Below are 23812 nucleotides of genomic sequence, written 5' to 3'. Positions count from 1 at the left end.
AAAAAAAAAAAAACTCATTGTTAAATTTTTTTAGTTAAAATCTTTCATAAACAAGAAAAAATGAAATGATTCCTTAATGATATTAAATTTTTACTATAGGATTATCATGCTGACAAAAATTCAAAATAAGGTAATAATAACAATAATAATAATGCACAAACTATTGGCATTTCAAGCACGTGATCAGACCCTGCTTTGATTATAATTTAAGCAAAACACCCAGCAAGTTGCATCAGTAGCTAATACATGTATGATTATACGTGTATGATTATTTTAGCCCTCTGGTGGTGTTAGCCAAGATGATGACAAGAAACAAAAGGAGGGGGGGGCAGGATTATGAGCAAATACTTAGCTTAACTCCATTTGGTTACTCAGTTTCTCTATAGAGCAAGTGGGAAAATGATTGACTTGCAAAGCTGGGAGGTGGTCTTGTTGCCGGGGCTCTGGTAAAATGCCAGCAGCAAGCAACTCCACATGTTCACAGCTCACACTTAACACGTCAAATTTATCAAAATCTCACAAACCTATAATATTGCATTATGAGTATATATGGAGCCTTTGAATGAAGAGTGAAAATGAAAAAGAGCCAGTTGAGCATTAGGAAGGGGCCCAGGACTATGATCAAATACTTAGCTTAACTCCTATTGGTTACTCAGTTTCTGTATAGAATAAGACTGCAGATGGAATAAATAGTTTCTAAACAAATCTGTGTGATAGAAATGCACTAACTAAACTTGTAAACATGTTGTACCAATACTACTCACAAGCAATAAGTCTGCAAAGCAGAAACGCAGCCAGCTTCCTGTTTCCTCCACCAACAGGAACATAAATCTCCACTGAGTAGTCATAGAAACAAGCAACGAAAAGAGTCAAACATAACAACGGAACTTTTAGAAATAGATAAAGAATATGCCATCTCTCCTTCATCCAAACTTTATAAAAAGGTCTCACTGTAGACAGAACTTAAATTGCTTTACACAAACGACACAATAAGATTACTTACACAATTTCGACATAAGTACTATGAACACGGGGGGAAAAAACTGGTAGTTTACTAGCAAGGCAAATTAAAGAAGTTGCAGTATCCAGATTGATTACAGAAATAACTAATGTAGGGCAAATAACAACAGATCCAAAGAAAATTAATGATGTATTCCGAGAATATTACGCAGCACTTTACTCCTCAGACTCACAAAAAGATCCAGACTTAATTGAGAGTTTTTTCGATTCTATTCAAGTTCCATCTATCAATATAGAACATAAAGTACTGCTAGAACAACCAATAACCTTAAGCGAGACAAATCAGGCTATTCAAATTATGCAGTGTTCAAAAAGCCCCGGCCCGGACGGGTATAGTGCCGAATTTTACAAGACCTTTAGCGAACAGATTTCACCCCTGCTTTTGGAGGTATATACCGAAGCTTTAATTAGAGGATGCTTACCTTCGACCATGTATGATGCCACTATCTCTTTAATCCACAAGCCTGGTAAGGATCCTTTGGAGCCTGGGTCGTATAGACCAATAAGTCTATTGAATGTAGATAACCAAAATTTTTGCCAATATTTTGTTATGCACTTGGAGATAGTTCTTCCAACAGTTGTATCGCAGGACCAAACGGGATTTGTAAAAAATAGACAGTTATTTTTTAATATTAGAAGGCTGTTTAATGTTATATATACACATAATACTTATTATCAATCTGAAATGCTACTCTCACTAGATGCGGAGAAGGCCTTTGACAGAGTCGAGTGGGACTTCCTCTTCTCAACCCTGTCAAAGTTTGGCATAGGACCTAATAATATTTCCCTTGTTAAGCTGCTTTATACAAAGCCCCAGGCCTCGGTTAATACAAATAGTATAACTTCTAGTCCTTTCTCCCTCCAACGCCTCTACGAGACAAGGGTGCCCTCTGTCCCCATTGCTATTTGCACTTGTTATAGAACCTCTCGCCATTCAATTATGCTCTGCAAAGGATTATAGAGGAATAAGGAGATTTGGTGTAGAACATAACGTGTCTCTCTATGCAGACGATTTGTTGCTATATATCACAGACCCTACTAAATCACTGCCAAAAATTATGACAATTTTAACCGAATTTGGGAAAATCTCTGGATACAAAATCAACCTAACAAAAAGCATATTGTTTCCTATTAGTTCTTCAGAAAAGTAGATAGCGCTACATTGACTTCGTTTCCTTTTACCATTTCAAACACTTTCAAATCTCTTGGAATAACAGTAACCCGTGAATTCTCTGGCCTCTTTGAACACAATTTCATTAATTTGTATCATCAAACTGAGCAGAACTTTGAAAGACTGTCTAAATTGCCTATCTTGCTTGCTGGCCGAATAAATGTCATTAGGGTGGACACTTTACCCAAATTTTTATTTCTGTTTCAATGTATTCCAATATTGATCACAAAAGCATTTATAAGAAATTAGACCAGTTAATTTCTCAGTTTATCTGGAACAGAAAGACGCCCAGAATAAAAAAGACATTCCTCCAAAGACCCAAGATTGCAGGAGGAATGGGGTTGCCCTGCTTTCAGCTCTATCATTGGACCTGTAATATACGCTGTATGTCATTCTGGGGCGGGGAACATAGACCTGATTGGGAACGGATTGAAAGTATGACTTTTTTCCCTAATACTCTTAAATCTTTGGTTCATTCAAATTCAGATCCGGGTAAAAATCCGGTAGTGTCCAACTCATTAAAAATTTGGTCTCAGATTAGAAGGCATTTTCATTGGCGCCAATGTTCAATTTTTACACCATTAATTCATAATCAAGCACACACATTGTTCTCAAGATCCACATTCCAGCTATGGACTTCCAAAGGGATACACACAATTAAGGATCTGTTTATTGATAATATTTTTCCTTCGTTTCAACATCTTCAGCAAAAATTCTCCAAAGAAAACAGATTTTTTTCAAGTACTTACAAATACGTCATTTTAATAAAGATGATTAACACAGGATAAGAAACTAAACAGGATAAGATATGACTGATAGTCATTAATCTGGTGATTTGGCACAAAGAGTGGTAAACTAAATTGCTGTTAGGGTGCCATTAACTAGCCTGCAGGGGTCTGCATGTTCCACCATGGATATGGCTCTCCAGACCATCACTGACTCACCACCAACCATCATGCTGAGCAATGTTACAGGCAGCTTAACATTCTTCACAGCTTCTACAGGCCACATGTGCTCAGGCTGAACGTACTTTCTTTATGTGAAAAGCACAGGGTGCGCTGGTCAGCAAGCAAAGGGCCCACTAGATGATGTCAGGACCTCGGGCCACCCTGTTGAGTAGAGTAACCGCCTGTCTTCAGAAATCTCCTTCATGCTCTTGGGACTGTGCTGGGAGACACAGGAATCTTTCTGGCAATGGCACCCACTGATGTGCCATCCTGGAGGAACTGGACTATCTGTGCAACCTCTGTTGGGTCAGGTATCGCTGTACGCTACCAGTATTGACACTGACCCTAGCCAATTGCAAAACTAGAGAAAAAAACTATGAAAAAAGATGAGGAGAGAGAAAATCTCAGTGGCCCCACCTGTGAAACCATTCTTCTTTTCTGGCTTGTCTCGTTGTTGCCCATTTAGTGCAGCTGTTGTTAATTTCATGAACATCAAAGCAGCTGAAACTGACTAACAACCTCCTCTGCTACTTAACTGACCAGATCAATATCCCAAGATTAACTGACTGGATGCTATACTCTGATTAAAAGTGTTTCATTTGCTTCTCACTGCTGCAGAAGGCAATTGTGCACAAGAAGTTTCAAATTCCATATGAAAATAAAATGTTTTATTTGTTATTATTTCTTTTGATAATTTTAAAATAAAACCTAGAAAGCTGAAATCTAACCTTCATATTTTAAGAAGACAAAGAGGTGGCTGCTGAGGCTGCAGCTGATGATGAAGCAGACAGCTCTAGTAAAATTGAGCTCAGTGGCAGCAATTTAGAGCCCCAGCAGACGTCTGAATATGTTCTGAAGCTCTGAAGACATTCAGGGGAAATTTCAGTCAAAGTTGAACCACTTAGTTTCCACGAGAGCACGTAAGCACTGTGACAGGACGATGAATGCAGGAGTGGTTGCTGGTAAAGACAAAGCTGGAATTAAAAAAGAAAAAGATGAATTCATAGATAAAACAAATGCCACCGGATTACCTCAGCCATAATTTTATCCCCAAAGAGAGCTGTCATCCCAAAGTCAAGGTATCCAAAACATCACAAAATATATTTTGCAGAAGAAAATTTTAATGTAGGTACATTGCAATTTGTTGACAGTCCAGAGAATTATTATTCATGGATTTTCAAAATGCAACAAATGCTTATACTTTCAGATCAAGAAGGAGAGATTGATTTGACAGTAACGTGATTCGGAGTGGAGTCTGCAGAGCATGCAAGGCAGATTTGTACTGCAAATCTGTTCAGCATTACAGCTGCAGTCAAGGTCATCTGGCAAGAACTAAGAATGTTATGGCTCACCAGAACTGGTTGAAGGCACCTTGTTTTTTGTTTTTTTGGAAAAATTCATAGTATAAGCTATGTGTCTAGCTTTGAAGATGGAAACTCTTTTTTTTTTTAACACACACATTTTAGTTCCACATCCCTGCTGCAGAGGGCGACAGCATCCAACAAGTTTTTAATTTTCAGCTTGAAATAAACTGTTGTAATTAATAAACCTATCATATGTCCTTCATTAGTTGAAGGATGATACTTGACACTGTAATACTCCAGTACACTAACTCTGCCAAGCTTCAGCAGCTGGATAGATCGCCAAACACAAAACCTGACATGGCAAGCTGCCTGTGAGCTGCACTACAGTCAGCGGTTGGACATGCAGAAGTAAAATGATAAAGCAAATCATTAGCTTGATCTTATAATGATATTTACCAGCATTAAACAGTATAAACCTGATTATAGTATTCCCTTATGTAGTACACATTTGCAGCATTTTCACCTGTCCTGGAATGAAACTCCTAAAATGCCAACAGTGAGTTGAAAATGAAGAAATAACTTAAGATCACGTCCTCTTTACAACATTTATTACAGTTATAGTCTCACTTTCAAAATTAAGTAACTATCTGAGTTGAGGATTCTGTTTTGTATATTGTACAGTTTCACCCATCCAGACTTTGAAATCACAACATTTAGGAGGTCAGATGACTGTATTTATTAAGTCCAGCTATCAGCTAAGTTCTAAAAGAAAGAATGCAGTTAACCAAACGTTTACATATGATGACTTTAAGATAACATGAATTCTTGCTTTTTATTCTGCTTTTTATTCATCACATATGAAACTCTTAAGTCATTGAATGTGTGTCAGTGATCAAGCTGTGAAATGTTAGCTGATTATACAAAAGTTTGAATTTTGCCTCTCCATCATTTTGAATGACTTAGGTGTAGATTTAAAATGTAATTTTGGTTCTGCTATGTGTTTTGTATGACTCATGTTGTGTTAATGGTCCAGGTTCAAATTGAATGTAGAGTACAGACAAGTAACAATTTGAAAAAAATTAAAATCATAGACACACGTTATTAAAATATACTTATAAGATAAGCTATACTGTGGGCGAATGGTTATACATGAAAATATAGAGATTTATTTTTTAATGTACATAAAGTGCAGTGAGAGTGATAATGTATACACATGTATATTTTTAAATGTATATTTTAATGGGAAACTTCCTGTTACTCTCTCGGTTGCTGCTACTGCTCTGGTCGTCACACTACTCTTTCTCTTGCTCTGAAGTAGGTGGGATGTTCTTTATATCACCCAGAGACATTTAAAGTCCACTGACGCTTAGTTGGCAGTATCATTCACAAGTTTAAAAATCATAGTACATATCGTGAAACTGATAAATTAGAACAGATTATAAGAACATGATCAGTGCACTTGCTACAAAAACATATTAGCCAAAAGTTTGTTAAAGACTCTGGTCTAAAACATATGAGTGACCATATCAGTCCATGGATTTAACTCCTTTTGAAAATCTTTAGCACAATGTAAGAAAAACACCATCAGCAAGGAAACTACAGAATATTTGTGAGCAAAAAGCTTTTACATGAGAAGCTGGCTAGAATTTTAAGCTTCTGCGAGAGCTGCATACAGATGAAACATGGCCTCATATCTAATGTTGACTTCTTTTGAATGTTTATCCTGACCTTATCTGGTATATTTACATTACAGTTTATCCTCACAACTTCACTTTTTCGTACATAAGGTAGGTTTAATAATTTAAACTGCAACAATAATGTTGTATAAGGTATCTGTTAGCTTTAACCATTCCTCTTCTTCGTACTGTCCGGTCTCATGTCATTGGACATTTGCATGCTTAAAACATGAATCTATCCTGTTTTTTGTTTAACATGTATTTTATTATCTTATCAGAAGGGCACTGAAACAACAATCAGAGGCTGCAGAGAGGCAAGACAGCAGAGCACAGGTGAGTCATGCTGTGTCACCCATCAGGATTCAGGGTCACCTGATCGAGCCCTAACTGTGTGCAGTAGAGATGGTGTCTGTCTCCTGAATCCAAACTGGGAGCTGGTTCCACAGAAGAGGGGCCTGGAAACTGAAGGCTCTGCAGTTTGTTGCTTCATTCTCCGGTCAGCGTGTAGCTCTTGCCCTTAGACACAAGATGTCGTCCCCCTTTTACTCACTCAACTAAACTTTAGTGAAGAACATCCAATTACTCTGACACCTGTTCAGTAGAGTCTCTTCATCTGCTGGTTTCATCCTCATCCTCACATCCTCTATAATCTATAGATGATGTAGGAATAATGTCTGTTCAAATTAAAAGGATTTTGAAATGCATTTCCACAATTTTTATAAGTATTTGTGACAACAATCTTCTGTTTTATGGGTAAAGGAGGACAAAACAGAGATTATTTGAGCAAATTCCAAGGTTTCAAAGTACCAGATTCACTTCTTGTGAATGCTACTTACACTAAAACTGCTTGAGCACCTGAAGCTTGGGTGTGATTTTAGATACTGGGCTTGACTTCGAAAAGCATATGTTCTTCAGGGCTGCCTTTTATCATTATTTCTAAAGTGTGACTCGGACTTTTCAAACAAAACACATTCATTGTCAATGTCTAGGGTCATTTGATCCAGTGTTTTGAGTTGTGTTTTGATATCATTTTGTATTATAGTTTAAGTCCATTTTGTTAGTCATGAGTTTATTCAATATTTTTAATTGTCTCCCCATTTAGTTCTTGTCTATTAGGTTCCCCTTGTGTCTTTGTCCTCTGTGTCCCTCTTGGTGTGTTCGGTGTTTATGGGTCTGTCCTTGTGTCTTCTTTCCCTTCTCTGTTGCCATGTTCCTCTCTTTGTGTTTCATTCCCTGTTTGCCCCGTCTATCATGTTTTTCCATGTTTCCCCCGCACCTTATGTGTGTCTCATCCAGTCTCTGTCTGCCTGCCTGCTTGTTTAGTTTCATGTGTATTCCCAGTTTAGTTAGTTTGTATTTCTGGTGTTCAGCAATAAAGGTGTTTTTTGAGTTCAGTCTGTCTCCATGAGTCTGCATGTGGGTCCATTCCTACCTGCTTCACACGGCCAGTTCATGACATTCATACATATTTTAGATTCTCTATAATTCTTAATCTTGTTTCAAGCACATCTGTTCATGTTGTGAGGCTATTACCCAACTTTGTGCCTGAGGTAAAACAAAAAATGAACTCAGGATCACAGTCCTTTAACTTCCACCACACTTTTATCAGACTTCACATCACAACATCATATTAAGACAACATTTCAGTTCTTCAGCAAAATCCTGAGAGGATAAGCATTAGCACCCAGATTTCCAGAGAGCAACCTCAACACCTGCCTGTAAAATCTCCCAAGCTGTTTGTGCCTCTGTGCTGAGGAATTTAGGCCAGGTCAGGTCAGGTTACCTGTCAAACAACATGCCGTCTCGTGGTGTAAATAAAATAAAAAGAAGGCAATAAACTAGTCGAATAAACAGGTACACTAGGTAACATATGCTAAAAAGTCTTATTAAGTCTAATAATTTACTTTTATTTTACCTAATGAAAAAAAACTTTGAGTATAATTTCTTTTAATAGAATTGTATTAATTTGAGCTTTTTAGTCTCCTGGTTACTACAATTTTCTAATAAAGTATATTTTTTCTTTAATTTTCTTTAGTATTCCTGTATTTCCCACATTTCCAATCACTGGATTAATTTTTTTTTGGCCTATAGCTGTATGTTTACACATATGTGTGCACAGATATATTTAACATTTACAATAATAAACTTTGCCTGACTATCAGTTTTAGAGTTTTAGTTAAAAGTGGGGTAAGAGTCCTGAAAATGAAAGTAAACAAAAATACACTGTGTGTGTGTGTAAAGTGCTGTAAATATTTTTTCTTACTTACAGTTTGCACATGAGATTTTGCTAAACCAATGAAAGCGTACCAATCTGCTTTTCCTGCTTCTTGAGGTGTGAGAGAGGTGCGCTTTCATGTGAAGAGAAACTGGCTCCATATGCTGGTCTAATCCAGTCCAGGTGGTCCTGTCTGCTTCTATTAGAGGAGGCTGCCAGTGGGGGAGCCTCCACCAGGCTCACAATGAATCCAAAAGCTGGCTTACCAGCTTACTAGGAGTTGCTCTCTGACTGCCTGCTTTCAAAACCGACTTCTAAAGATAAAGATACTTTTTTATCCATGTAGGTTCACCTTGTAGAGTCAGGTTTTGTAGAGTCAGAAGATGTTTAGGTGAACCAAAGTGCTAAGTAGGCAATCAGCAACACTTAATTCAATCAGCAATTAATGCTCTAATTTGATATTGAGCTTTCTGTTGAAAGATAAAAGTGCACAAACGAATCATTCAAGTTCTGTCCTACAATTTGTAGTTTTTTATAAGTGACCTTTCTTTTGCACCATTGTTAAAAGAAATGATCTTGCACAGGTGTAATAAATTTTTATTCAAGGCTTCTGAGCATATTTCACGATCACAAATGGCATTCAAATCAATAAATATAAATACATAAATAATCTACAACTAACAAAGAGTATATAATGTTTAGGTGTAAAAGTGACAAACAAACCAAATCATTTTTTTTTTTACCCTCTAGATGGGTGAGGCTAACGAAATCAGGACTAAAATCACAAATCTATGTATCCTCAGATTCTGCTCATTTCTCAGTTCACAAGTCAGGAAAAATGATTTAGAGTACAAATGATTCTTACATGCATCATTCGTTCATTGTTTACAAAGTGCATTTCATATTAACTGTTCATTACTTTCGTTATTTTATTTAATATCTGAAGTTCTTAGTTGTGTTTTAACTTTTTGCACACAGATGGATCTGCTGAATATTTCTCCTTGCAACCACCTTCTTTTGTTGATGCCCATTATGTAATTAATGGTTTAGTAACAGAATTCCAGTGCAGTGCTCCTGCAATGCAGTGCTGCACTTCAATAAACTGTCAAAAATCAACGCAGCACAAAAAAATCTTTCCATAGCTGGATGATTGAACATGCATCAAGACATCTCCAGGTACTACATTTCTACTACATAATGCAGTTTACTAAAATCTGTCTTTACACTCTAGTTACCTCATAAATGCCCAAGACTCTTTACTCTGGCTGTGCAGCTCATTTTCTATGTACTCTAACACACACGTATTCAGTTGTTGGGGATCTACTAACATTTTTCTAGCAAAATTTTCCTGTCAGTTTGAGAGTTTTTAACTGATATTTGAATTATTTCAGGAACTTGTTTTGTTGCTCTTTGTGTTGATAATGCCTACTCAACTGGCATTATCTGTCACCTGGCCAGCTCTGTCAAACACTACATCACTCAGGTTTGTAATCGAACTGTGTTCATTTGAATTCACAGCTCTGCTCTCCCATCAGGCAGTTGATTTTCCTCCACCAGGTCTCTGAAAGGCTCTTGATCTTATCAGGGGTCTTCCTCCTGAGTGTTAGCCTCTTCTGCTGCTGGACGCTGTTGCGCTCTGTGTGCTGGATGCTAGCTAAGATGGCTGAATCAAAAGTGTCCTTCAGGTTTTTCTGAGTCAGTGCAGAGCACTCTGCAAAACTCACTGCCCCAAGCTCCTGGGCAAGCCGCTGGCCCTCCTCTGTGGCCACTGGCTGCTGCTGGTTCTGTGCCAGGTGGATCAGTACTTGAACATCTTCTCTCAGGTCCAGCTGGGTGCCTACCAGGACCACAGGCGTGCTGGGACAGTGCTGACGGATCTCAGGAAGCCATTTGGTGGTGAGGTTATGGAAAGAGCAGGGACGGACGACGCTGTAGCAGAGGAGGAAGACATCAGCATTTTTGTAGCACAAGGGCCGGAGGCTCTCCAACTTCCCCTGCGTGAATATGAAGACGAACCAGATTATAATCAAGCTGATTTGTTTTATAGACAGGTGGCTTCATTTTGCGTTTGTGTCAGTTATTCCCACAAAAATCAACATCAGCGGTGTATCTGTCTCGCCTCATTTGTGGCTCTCAGATCCAAGCCTGCTGACTCCACTGAGGATATATTCCTTATGGAATAATTATTATTTTATAATATTGTAAGTGCCCTAACCCTGTTACAGAAATATTGTGATTGCTGGTTTTCACTCATAAAAGAAACACAGATAAAGTATAATATATAAAAATAATACAATAGTTTATTTATTTTCACTGATGAGAACCAGTGTAAATAAATAAACTATGCTTGCAGGCACTGCTGCAAGCATGGCTAATTCCCGATTTGATTCTTTCACGAGTGTTTTCAGCAGCTTCTGTTATGCCAATGTTACTGCTATTGGTCTTCTTCATACAAGATTACATTTATGGGGCATTTCCTCTGTAGATCATTTACGCTGATAAGGACACTCTGTGTGAAGAAGGATTTTGTTATAAGTTGGATGGCCCAACCCTATTTTTTATTTTATAAAGAACAAAACAAGGTGGTTGTAAATGTTTGTCCAGTCTATCACTTATGTAATCTATTAGAGAAAGGGTGACGATAGGAGAGAGGAAAACAGAGATTCTAGTGAAGTGTTTTGATCAGGGAGATCCTCAAAAAAGGCGATAGAGCACAAGGACCAAAAAACAAAGCTGAAATACAAACTCACTTAGTCCTGCAGGGGGCGACATAAACTGTGGGGTTACATGGACATACTTGGGATTGGTGGGCAACTCTAACTGAAGGGGTGATAAAGGATTTAAGTCCAGGACTTGCTTTTACCTCTGGACTTAAATACTTGTGTACTCTGCAGGGGGCAGCCAGCACAAACAATAACTGCTAATTTTGGATCCAGTGACTGACAACTACTCATCGATCACTGATGACTTACATTAATTGATCCATCAACCAGCCCCCATTTCTATCATGGCAACGCATTATAAGGAAGAGGGGAGTAAACTTAATTTACACTGGTAGTTTTACATGCATACATCAATATTTTTAACTGCAGCTGTCCAATTCATCATATCGATTGCTAACATTTTTAAATAAGAAACTACAAAGGAAAGCTGATGCTTACCTGTCCAGCCATGTCACAGAGCTGCAGTCTCACCGGCTTTCCGTCAACCACAACCATCGCTAAGAAGATCAAAAGACAGCTTACAGTATGTTTTGAGCTATGATCCTTTACAGCTTCAGTAAGCTTTGCAGCAATAAACGTTTCTTGTGACCGAAAATGTGGATAAACGACTAACTAAGGCATGTAAGAAGTGTGACACCGGACCAGCTACACTAACGATCAAGATTTACCGGTAAAGTTGTCAAACGCTGTGGGGACATATTCTGTTGGGTATCCATTGGTGGTGTAGCTCACGATGAGGCTGGTTTTGCCCACCGCTCCGTCTCCAACTAGGACGCAGTGCACCTTGCGCTCGGGCGCGGAGCCGGACCGAAGGCGCTTCATGCTCAGGGCAAAGTCCCTGTTCTTCAGGCGCCGAGGCGGGACCGGGGGACAGTCCCCTCCGCACACCGGGTCCGACACAAGGCGAGGCTTCTGCTTCCCAATATCCTGAGGGAGCATGGCTCTGCCTTTGCACAGAAGAGGATCCGAAGTTTTATGGCGGTTCAGATTTGTTGGAGGCTTCCCGTTTGCTCCATTTTCCTGACCACTGTTCCTTCTGACTGGGCTTCTCTACTGCAAATCTAAAACGCTAAATGGTACTTCGGAGATTTGTGTTAACCATGTCAGATATTTGGAGCAGGCAGTGGCACAGCCGTCGGGTTTCTCTGCTCAGCAGGAGCTCCTGATTGGCATTCTCCCTGCATCTGCTGTGGTCGTGCCTCCTATAAGAGGCTTACAGAGCAGAGCGCCATCTGAAGCTGCAGAGCTCTCCAAGTGAAATCAGCTAAGCTTACTGGAAACTTTTATCCCGGAGAGGAAAATACGGATTTGATTTCATTCCTATATACAAAAAAGAAGACAAAAAAGAAATCATCTTCGCAGATGGAGCACCCTGAAACATGTCTATTCTGCTGAATAAATGTTAATGTTGACGAAATAGCCGACATAATAACATAGCTACATAGCAACAAAAAAATAAATACAAATGCTGACTCACTGTTACTGTGACATCAGTTCATTTCTGCCAACCTGCTGCTTAGTGAAAATGAGAAAGAAGCGTTGCAATGCCCTCTGGTGGTTAAATCATTTCAGCTGTGGAGACTGAAGGAGCAGTAGAAGCAAAACGTGAATCATCATTACTCATACAAGCTGTAGACTGCAGGTCTAGTGCTTCAGCAGAGAAAGAGAGGGAAGGCTGAAAACATCAGAACTGGAGAGAGGAGGCTGCATATCGTGGCGGGGGAAAGCTGTTATAACACCCTCAGTAAAAATCACAGTGACCATAAATATCATAAATAGTTCATAGTTATCTAATTCAGCTTTTATTTATAAAGGGAAATTGCCCATGATGTGCATGATTAAAGTAACATGAACCTTTTGTGTTTTAAGGTCAAACTCTTGAGTCACACAGTTTAACAGGGATTAGTTTCCAAATTAATTTGGATAAAAGTATGAAGCATTGGACCAGTAATAATAGTCTGAAAACAAATACTTTTTTCTCCTTTATGGAGTCAAACAGGGAACTTTAATTCTTGCAGATTAAGATTGATTTTAAATATTATACTAAGACTGCAGCTGCCCAATGAAATAAACTAACCTTGATTTATTCTGTCATCACAGACGAGGTGAGAAACTGCTTCACTAAGCCCAGCCGGCACCTTTGTGTGAAGTGTGTCATTTCTGCACAGCAGTCTCCTGGAGAAATGTGTGGGAGGCAGAATGTGGGAGGCAGAATGTGTTGCCATGCATTTAACAGCAACAGCACCCAACAGAGTGAGAACAAGAATATATTTCTTAGGGACACATTGCATGAAGTGTGCCTGTTTCTTTAATGGCAATCGGCATTGTTGAATTATTTGTCCAGAGGACGTCCGTTTACAATCTCTCTCCCAGCACAGAAACATTGGGTGTTTCTGTCTTTCTCTATATGCAAAGAAAACACTTTGTTTTCCTATTTTTTTCTCAAAGAAGCTGTGTTTTTATCTACAAATACAAAAAGAAGAGCAAACTCCAAGAACTTAATACCTCAGGATAAGAAGAGATTTCCAACCAGTCTGTGCATGAGCTGAGGAAGTGGAACCAGAAGGATAGTATTTATTAGAGACTATCAAGATGACGTCCTCCAGTTGTTCTTATTTCTGTTTGATATAAAGTTGTGAAGATGTGACACAAAATGTAAAATGCTTCAGAGCCATATTGACAGACGGACTCCAAAAGGTAAACACTTATAAAAACAATCAAGCCACATGTTTGAAAAAATGTTTACAATTCAATCCAAAAAGGTCTATTTTCATCAATTTACTTTTATTTAATCTATTTTTACTTATTTTAATTTGTGTGTGTGTTTGATAATCTGCATTAAAATATGAATAATTGTAGGTAACAAAAGTGTGGAAGCAAAAGTTTTCATTTTCTACCCTTACAGAGGATTTCTGATCCAGTTTCACCAATCCCACCTCTGTTGCTAAAAAGCAGGCAAACAGTTTCTTTGAGCTGACCCTTTAAAAAGAGGCCTCTCCATAATATCTCACTTGATCTCACTTCACAATCGCTTCATCTGTGCCATTCTCACCAACATAATGCAGTCTATAAACTGTGATCCAAGTCATTACACCAAACCAGTTTTTAAAAAATTGTCATCTGCAAAAGATATTAATGCTTTTAAAAAGGTTTGTCTTCAAAGTCAGACAATTCGTCGTCCTGAAGGCAGACGAAACATTGCTAAGAAATCATCTTAAACCAGCAAAGGACACTGTTGCCTAAAAGGATTAACAAAGAGGAACGCACCAGAGATCTACCAGCTCTGTGAATGGAGACATGGGGCAGCGTCTGAAGCTGGCAAAGCACACACAAACACATAAATCTCATCAACACAGAGACACAGACACACACACACCTAACATACAAAGCTGCTATTCTACTCATGTACAAACAGTCTCCCCTACACCCTCCCTACCCTCCAACATCTGATAAACTAGACACCTAATCAGAATCTTTGGGGACCCCAGGCCTCCTTTTGGAGTATGCAGACCAGGCAAATACATTAACTCAATTTAGAGTTTGGGATTAAGGGCCCACCCCTCCCCCTTTATGAACACACACACACACACACACACACACACACACACACACACACACACACGCAACATCCCTCCTCTTTCCCCTTACTCTGCCTTTCCTCTATCCCTCATCTCTCTTTTTGATGGGATCAGCTGAGCGCTACATTCTCTTCTTCTCCTTCTCTAGCAACCTCTCTCTCTCTCGCTCTCTCTTTCTGTCTCTATCTGTCACACTCTCTCGCTCTCTCCCTCAGGGGACCCGGGTGCATGGACTCTATAGTTATGGGCCGGGGCCATCTGTCAGCGTGCACATTCACGCAGCCACCAGAAGGCCGCAACATGTGCAGATTTAAATGGAGAACCCAACTTTCCCAGGACACACAGTCCTGACCCCGGCAGCCGCTGCAGCTCCCCCTCCTCTTCATCCTCCCTCCCATCACCCTGTGCCTCCCTCCTCCTCCTGTTCTTTCCTCCATCCCACATCCGTGACCACTATCCAGCATCCCTAAAATACAGACCCCACCCACCTGCCACACTCTCCTCCACCAACAGCACAAAAAAATACTGCCTGCATTTGAATCAGTGAATTAAAGTCCCCCACCCAAAACCTCCTGGACCAATCAGGCCCCAACCCAACACACCCCAAATAAGTGTTTGCATGCGTGTGTGTTTGTGTGTATGCATTGTAATGGCTGAGCAGCATGCACAAGCACCTTCTTTACACATAATGATGGATTTCCACCTTACATAGCAGCTGATGGAGAAAGAGGGGAGGTTAAGGAGGAGGTGGGCGGAGGGTGGGGAGGGGAGAGAAGGGAACGAAGGCAACACTGGTGGGTGTGTGAGAAAGGGAGCGATCAGCTGATTGGTAAAACTGATCATGAAGGAGAGGGAGAAAGGATGGAGGGAGTGTTAGGCAGCAGTGTGTGTTGTTGGATGTGGGCGTGGGGGGCATGGGGTGGGAGGGTAACAGGATTGGTCTTGTCTGTGGGACCCATGGGGAGGACAATAGGAGCGGCGGGGGTAGGGCGAGTGTCACACGCTTTTGCTTTGTGGCACGGTCAACAGGCGTGTGCCACGGGTGTCGTCTCGCCTCCCCTTCGCCTGCTGTCCAACTCCTGGGGAAGCACCGGCAGCCATGAGAACCAGGGCCCCAGGGCCTTTAATGAGGGGCGTGCTGTTTCTTATCAAAGATGGACAAGCCATCATTACAATCATCATTAGAAGCTGCACAATGAAGCATACCTCCCTTAGCTATGGATGGGAAAATCCTCCAGCAGAGCAGAGGAACTGATGGCAGCAGTGGGGGGATGACATTTCTTTTTTTAAGGGTACAAAAAGTGAGTGCGAATGTGTCATTTTAATGAATTTTCAACAGTTTCTCCTGGTGAGGCAGCACAGCTCATTTTGCGCATCTCCATCTTTTTTTTTTTCCGAGATCAATTGTTTCAAATAGATCATACATGAGCGAGAAAGCCATCATCTGATAACATTTTAGAAAGTTTGTGCCTTGCGCATGAAAATAATTTGGACTGAGAAACCCCTTAATGTATTTCTTTTCACTTTTCAAAATGTTGCAAATCATAAAAGTAACTAATAAAATTAAGCAGAGTAAGAAGAAAGAATACAAGATCTCTGCTGGGGCTCTTATGATGTCGAATTTACATTTCACATTTACGATGATCAATAAAATCCACAGTGACCATGTTTATATTTAACTCAAAATGCTAGTGCATGCAGATGTTGAGATACTCTTTTACCATAGCAGTAAAAAAAAAAAAAAAAGAAACTTACAAAAAGAACAATTACACAGTTGCTTGCAATGATATTATATGTGCATTACTGCAAATTATAGAAATTTCTCTGTTGATCCAACATTTTGTGGAAGCTGCAGCTGTTATTGTGTCAGGGTTTTTTGGATACAGCTTTACCACAGGGCAGTCAAACAAGGCCAATAGGGTGAAATTGCTAAAATTCAGTTATATACATGAATTTAAGCCATTTAGACCACTCTTCCTGGCAGTTTTTCAAGCTTTATCTCGCTGGGTATGAAAAATCTTCACTCTCATGTACTGTACCAATGTACCTGCACATGTGATGTGACAATAAAAGTGATTTGATTTGATTTGAAATCTGTCAATGACCATCTTCAGCTGTGTCCTGGGCATTGGCTGGGCCACTCAAAAACAGTTAGGTACTCACTCTGACTGGAAAGTCTGTGGAGTTTCCTGTGCTGCGTGCTTTAGTTGGTGGACAGGTGAAGTGTTGACCTGGTCAACTTCCATTCAAGAGCTCATGTTACTCAAGGCTGGACTTAACATGTTGGGAAGATGTCTTGCTGACCATCTGCTATCAATCAGCACAGTTGGAATATGAAAACCAAGAGGGTAGTACAAAGGTAATGCTCTGAGTTTTCAAGCAACATGTTGATATTTGTGTCAAGGCTGGCTGTGTAGCAGGCAGTATGACACAAACCCAACTGGTAAACAACCTCTTGTTAGCTAAATACACAGATAACCTGAAAGTAACCATAGCACCATAACAGAAAGCCCAAATGTCAACAATAATGTTGACATTGGAACCAAGAATAATCAAAAATATAAAACCAGAAAACCTGGGCCAACGTCCCAGGGACAACAACATCAACAATTTGTTTCAGGTATTTAATATCTGTTGTTGAATTGTTATCTGAAATATTGCTAATAAATATGTTTTCTAATTTTTGTAGTTCATTTTCTTTACTGGCTAAAAATTGGTTGTAACATTGTAGGATTTTACAAAAAAGCAGGCTATTGTCTAGTGTTTGCCAGACACTATGCTTAAAGCCAAAGTAGCTCTATTTTTGACTTTCTTTTCATACTTGTGACAGCATTGGATATCTGTGTTCTTGCATGTCAAGATTAGTTTACAGCTGCAGTGCAAGTATAAAAAAAACAACTTTGAAGTGACCATTTGGGCTCTCATCACATCCCTGATTAAGGACCTGCTTAATAATTAATTGGCTGTAATAACCAACTCTCTGAAGAATCATAATATTTTTAAATTTCCCTCATTTTCCATATTTTAAAAGTTCTGCTTTAAGCTTTAAAGACGGTTTTTATATAGTTTTATATAGTTATTTTTATCCACAACTTACCACATTTTTATCATGGGTGCATAGAGTTCATCAGAATTATGCCCTGACACAGAGTATGTATTGTGGAATCTTCAAATCATTTCAGTTCAATTCAATTTAATCAATATAGTGCTAAATCATAGCAACAGTTCCCTTAAACTGCTTTATATTGTAAGGTAAAGACCCTACAATAATGCAGAGAAAGCCTCAGCAATCAGATAAACCCCTATGAATAAGCACTTGGTGACAGTGGAAAGGAAAAACTCCCTTTTGACAGGAAGAAAGCTCCAGTAGAACCCGGCTCAGGGAGGGCCAGGCAGCTGTCACAGGGAGACACCAATCCCCGTGCTACAGATGAATCCTAGTCACAGATTACTTAAGTAACCTGTAAGCAAAAGCAAAATAAGAAATTCCAGTTTACCCTATAAAATGACATCTACATTTGGGTCATATGATTACATATATGGTCACAGGATTCTTGGAGTTTGTGTTTTGATACTTTAAAGACTGTGAATGGTCAATAACCAAATACCCACTCAATTCTGGTTTACTTTGCATTTTCAAGTGCTAAGTTGCACATGCCTGAGCTTTCAGAGAAACTGAAAGTGAAAATTGTAATAACAACTAGATTACATAACACTAAGATACAAGGTGCAGTTCGTTATTTTGATAATACCGTATCATACAGTTAACTAGCAGTCATATAGCTGAACTTCATCTAAATGGTACTGTTTAACCCTTTAAAGCCTGAACCATGAGATGATTTTTTTAAATAAAGTGTTTATTGATAATTTGATCTGATAATTTTAAAAACATTTTAAAAAAATAGATATTAATTTGCATACATGAGCTTTAATTTGTACCATATTTGATACATCTATCATTGTTCAGTTTTTTTGCATAAAAAATGTATTGTGCAAGTTATTTAAGTTTTTTTTTCAATGGAAAGAATCACACTCATGATGCAGAAGTCTCAAAAACTGTATGTATCAAATATGATAAACACTAGGTGTTAAGGGGTTAACAGTGTAATCGAGGTGTAGTCTAGAGACTGTAGCTCTGAACTGACGGGGGTGGGCGTCAAATACGTAAAGAGACTAAGTCTTAGTTGATAAGATAAGTGTAATTACCTGACGAACGACTGATAAACTGTGCTGATTTTATGGTTCCCGTCCAAAGGTTTAAATAAGGATCTGATTTTATACAACATGATACTCAAAGTGTCTCTTTCATAGGGAAAAAAGTCCAGGCTGGGACTGTACCTTTAAAGTACACAAAAAAGGAGCACGCTGAAGACTCAGAGGGAGCTTCGATCCCTGCATCATCTGCAGTAAGTTAAAAAAGATCACACTAAATCTTTCGGTGTTTCTTTTCTCGGTTTCAGTCTCTCTGGGGGGCTGGCAGTCAGATTTGTCCAGGTTACCGTGTCATGCACTGTAGCCCATTTTCGAATTTGTCATCATTAATGTTTGTCCAAAAAACGTGTCGCTCCACTGTGGCCTTTCTCAAGTGTCTCCTTCAAATTCTTTTTAATGCTCTTCACTGGCCTCTGGCCACGACTGCAGGGAGCATTGTCATGTTGCTAAAGGTGGAGGCGATGTAGGGAGGAGGTGTGTGTGTGTGTGTGTGTGTGTGTGTGTGTGTGTGTGTGTGTGTGTGTGTGTGTGTGTGTGTGTGTGTGTGTGTGTGTGTGTGTGTGTGTGTGTGTGTGTGTGCGGAGGGTGAGGGGGGCATGACGCTGCAGCAGTGGCAGCTGGCGGCCCAGCTTGCAGGGGCCATCTCTTCACAATGGAGAGCCTTCCCTCGGGGGCCAGTGATTTAGGACAGGGCTCTCTGGACAGGCCCCTGAAGAGGGGAAGAGAGGACACTGGCTTTGGAGAAACACACTCGCCCTCTCTCTCTTTCTTTCCACCTCTACCTCCCCTCCTTTTTCGTGCCTTGTCCTCTAAAGCTTCCCTGCTGGTTCCTGTACAAACCCCCCCACACACACACTCTTGACACAATCCCATCATCCCACCATGGCTAAGCTCTCTCCTGGGACGAACAGGCAGGCCTCTGGCCGGGGAGCATTCCTGAGGTGTAGCACGCTAATGTTCACTGGACACAATAGGGGACGACAACAGGTGCGTGTGGATCCTCTGTCGTCCAGCGGCAGCTGAGAGATAGGAACACGGGGCTATTATGGCACCATTATCCACTGCTGCTCTACTGGTGGGCTGTTGGAGCTCTTTTCTCCAACAAAAACAAGGCTTTTTATGTGTAACCTGGTCTTGTACCCACCCAGCTCCAACAAGCCTCTCTTTCATCCTACTACCCCAGCTAGCACCTGCCACCCTGACACTCTCCAAAAAAGCCTAACAGCCACTTAACCATATTCAGTTCACTCGAACCCCAGCTGCAAGAAGACCTAAGCTCACTTGTTTAAAACATCGACCACTTCACTCTGGTGCTGCAAAAATTGTCCAGACAGCCATCTCTGTACACCACCCAACTCCCCCTCTCCCTGCTCCCTCCCTCCTACATCCCTCTGAATTATGTTATGTCTCAAATGAGCAGTCATATAGCAGATTGTTTGGTGCACCCACTTGATATAACTGGTGACAATGCCTCTAACAAAACGAGTGTCCTGGGGGGATAGGCAGTATTTGGTTACTGCATCCCTGATCTCTGCCCCATTGTGGTGGGCTCTGGGTCCCATAGAAGGTTGAAAGGGGGTTTGAGGAGGGGGACATGTGCGCATATGTGAGCCCATAATGCAGGTGCCTACATCTGTTCATTTCTGGGCAGATGCTCGTGGTTGTAGAGATAGAGAGGGAGAGAGTAAGAGAGGGAGGGGAGATGGACTTCCTCCATTTACTCTCTCATCATTCACACTGGTGATTAAGCTTAAATGGAACAAAATAAGAGTAGACCTAAGAATGAAAAATGATGTGTTGCACCCCTTCTGGGGGGAAAAAGAGAACTTTCAATGTTTGAACTTCATATACAACGCAGCTCAGATTGTTTCGGGTCTGTCTTTATGTTTTGACCCAGGCACCAGTTCAGGGAATACTCAATGCTGTAGCATAAAACAGTATTTGATCATGCTTTGAGCTTTCTGTTAGCCATTTTGCTTTAAAATAGCAATTCCACCAGCAACAGTTGCCTCCTAATCCCATCAGAAAGATGAAAAATGAAAGGAAGACAAGGCCACGGCCATGCAATAAATTTTGAGACGCTGGTCTTGCTTAGCATAAAACGCTACCAACAAAGCTAGCATGTATTTGAACAGGTAATATTTACAAAGTTCACAAACAGCATCATGTGATTGCTAACTAGCACTGAACACCAAGTACAGCTCTTGATTGATTTTGCAGATATTTGGTAAAAAAAAGTCTGACAAAAGAAACTGATCATGTGATCTTAAATCTAGGTCAAATTTAAGAGCATGTAGTATTTTACACTTTAATATTAATAACCATTGTTAATAAAGGGTAAAATAATTAGTTACTGTCAGCAAAGAATACATGTGTTCATCTTTACTAATATGTTAATAATTGGTTTGTAAACTTTCTAAACCCTTCACTTGGCATCACTGTAAAGCTGCAACTGATGTAAAAAAAAAATAATAATAATTTAAATGGTCTATAAGTGTCATTTGATTTAATATTATAAAGTTGCAAATGATGTTTGCAATAGCAGATTATCGGTCGTTTCAAATGATAGGCCCGCCCCTGCTGTTAAGTGTTTAATGACTGCTCTATCAAACAGTAAATAGTTCTCTTTCCAAACATGAACAAAACAGTCCATATCGACTTGTTCCACTGCATCACAAATAAAAGCGGGTGGAATGAGGAAAAGGTTCAATCCAGGGTAACACAACAGGTCAAAAGCCAAAAATGGCATTAACATTTGGCAGTCATTAACAAACACGTGATATAGTATACAAAATGCTAGGCGTGCAACAATAGTTGTAGGACAACAGACGACTGGAGAAAGCTTTCCTGGTCTAATGAGACTTGATATCTGCTGTGACATTCAAATGGTACGGTCAGAATTTGGCATAAACAACATGAAAGCATAGCTCCATCCTGCTTTGTATCAATGATTCAGGCTGCTGGGAGCGCTGGTGTAATGGTGTGGTGGATATTTTCTTACCAAACTGCCAGACCATGTCCATCCCTTTATGACTACAGTGTACACGTCTTCTGACGGCTGCAAACGTTGCCGGTCGACCATGTCACCATGTCACAAAGCTCAAATCATCTTAAAGTGGTTTCTTGAACGTGAAAATGAGTCGACAGTTTTCAAACAGCCTCTGCAGTCACCAGGTCTCAATCCAACAGATCAACACTGGGATATGGGTGGAACGGGAGATTTACATGACAGATGTGCAGCTGACGAATCTGCAGCAACTGTGTGATGTTATCATGTCAGCATGGACCAAATTCTCTGAGGAATATTTCAAGCAGCTTGTTGACTTTAGGCCTCAAAGAGTTTAGGCAGTTGTGGAGGCCAAAGGGGTGCAGCCCAGCAGCAGCAGGGTCTAGCTGATGAAGTGGCCAGTAAGTACACTGTCTATCTCCCTTCTTTTATGATACTCTGAAAGTGCGTATTGTTTCATAACACTTACAGTATAATTTGCATTTTCCAGTTGTTACTCACTCTAAATTCAGAAGAATTAGGTGGGAAATTGCACTATATAAGTCACAAAGTCACATGAAGCCACTTAAATATAATTCACCCTATTTTCTTATTCACTACACTCCCATGTCAAACCACATTAAACCAAAAGCAGAGTTATAATCTATTTAAAAAGGTCTTACTTGCTTTTACCCATTAAATGCCTTTAATTTTATTTTTTAACCCAACATCCATGTATGTATCCTCTTGACTGTGTATATTTTGTCTGTTTGTTATTTATTCCTGCTGTCCTGGTGGTATTTATATTTTATTCCTGCACGGTTGGTGTGGAGCACCCGTAATTTTGTTGTACATGTACAATAACAACAAAGGCCAATTTTACTCTATTCTACTATTCTGGCTGCTGTTGCACAAAAAATATTATAAAAACAGACTAAACTTTAATTCACTTTGCTATGTAAATTTTACCGGATGTCTTATCATTAACTTTTGACAACTATAAGTTTATATTTATTAAAGGTTTTGTGATTGTTTAATCCTTCCCCTACTCGTCATTACGGTAGGACCGTGGGTGTGTGCATTAACATGAGTATATGTTTTGGGTAAACGTGTGGCACACGGTATCAGTTGTGGATTTATCGATTTTATTCTTAGGGACCCGCGTGTGTTGTGGTGCGTCACCCCAGGGTGCGCAGCAGTTGTGTTTTTATAAATACTGGCACGCGACTGGCCACGTACAGCTCGCTCTTTACCTCCCCCTTAGGTCCCCGATGCCTACACACACACACTTGCAGGCGCGTCTCCGAGCCCCCCACGTAATTACTGCCGCACTCTTCCCATAAACGTAAACTCAGCACGTCTCCACCAACAGCAAAGTATGCAAATGAGACAGCAGGCCGGACAGGGAGCTTCGAAGAGCCGTGGGAAGCCGTGCGGAGCCTCGCGGAACCCCGACAAGCCCTGGGGAAACGCGGGTCTGGCCTGTGGCCCCCTTTTCGAGCAGCTGGCCACAGTAATCTGATCTGGACACAAAGGAGTCTGTTGATCTCTGCGTCTGAGCAGGTAGAACAAGCGGACCTGAGAGAAGGCAGTCCAAGTCTCCTCTGAAATCGCAAGTCTCCAAAGAGCCTTAAAATGGTCCGAACCTAATAAATGTTTAGCAAAACTAAATTCTGATGGGATGGTCTTCCAAACTGAATATAAAAACACTGGTAAAGTCACACAAAGGAATTGTATTTCTCCATATTGTTGCTTAGGTGTTTTTCCCCTGTAAGCTATTACGCCTGGAGGAGGAGTGCGTAATAGCATCTCTCACGAACGTGCCCATTCAAAACCTGCCATTTCCTTTAGGCTTTCAGCGCTTACACGGGTGGCCTCTATAAGACCCCTCATCCTCCTCCTTCTCCTCCTTAGTGCCCCTCCGCCCCTCCCCTCCCCTCTCAGCTGCATCCAGCAAGAGAACATTGATTCTGCACCTTT

The 23812-nt window shown here is 40.3% G+C and overlaps 1 protein-coding gene across 2 annotated transcripts; it reads right to left on the bottom strand.

Annotated features, from left to right (window-relative positions):
* Positions 1 to 8920: 8920 nt before the first annotated feature.
* LOC134628924 (rho-related GTP-binding protein RhoU-like) lies at positions 8921 to 12355 on the bottom strand. 2 transcript variants are annotated; one of them, XM_063475760.1, is made up of 4 exons: positions 11725 to 12352; positions 11495 to 11553; positions 11306 to 11335; positions 8921 to 10327 (listed from the first exon to the last, which is right to left on the bottom strand). In XM_063475760.1, the coding sequence occupies exons 1-4, from the start codon at positions 11993 to 11995 to the stop codon at positions 9836 to 9838; spliced, it is 852 nt and encodes a 283-aa protein (XP_063331830.1). In that variant the 5' UTR covers positions 11996 to 12352; the 3' UTR covers positions 8921 to 9835. The 2 variants fall into 2 exon arrangements, with proteins under 2 accessions (XP_063331830.1, XP_063331831.1); XM_063475761.1 differs by lacking the exon at positions 11306 to 11335 and having other exon boundaries at positions 11725 to 12355.
* Between the last annotated feature and the right edge of the window lie 11457 nt (positions 12356 to 23812).

Source organism: Pelmatolapia mariae, linkage group LG6 (genome assembly GCF_036321145.2).
Source record: "Pelmatolapia mariae isolate MD_Pm_ZW linkage group LG6, Pm_UMD_F_2, whole genome shotgun sequence".
Taxonomy (NCBI): domain Eukaryota; kingdom Metazoa; phylum Chordata; class Actinopteri; order Cichliformes; family Cichlidae; genus Pelmatolapia; species Pelmatolapia mariae.
Note: the sequence above shows the minus strand (reverse complement) of the source record. Positions and strands in the feature narration are given on the sequence as shown.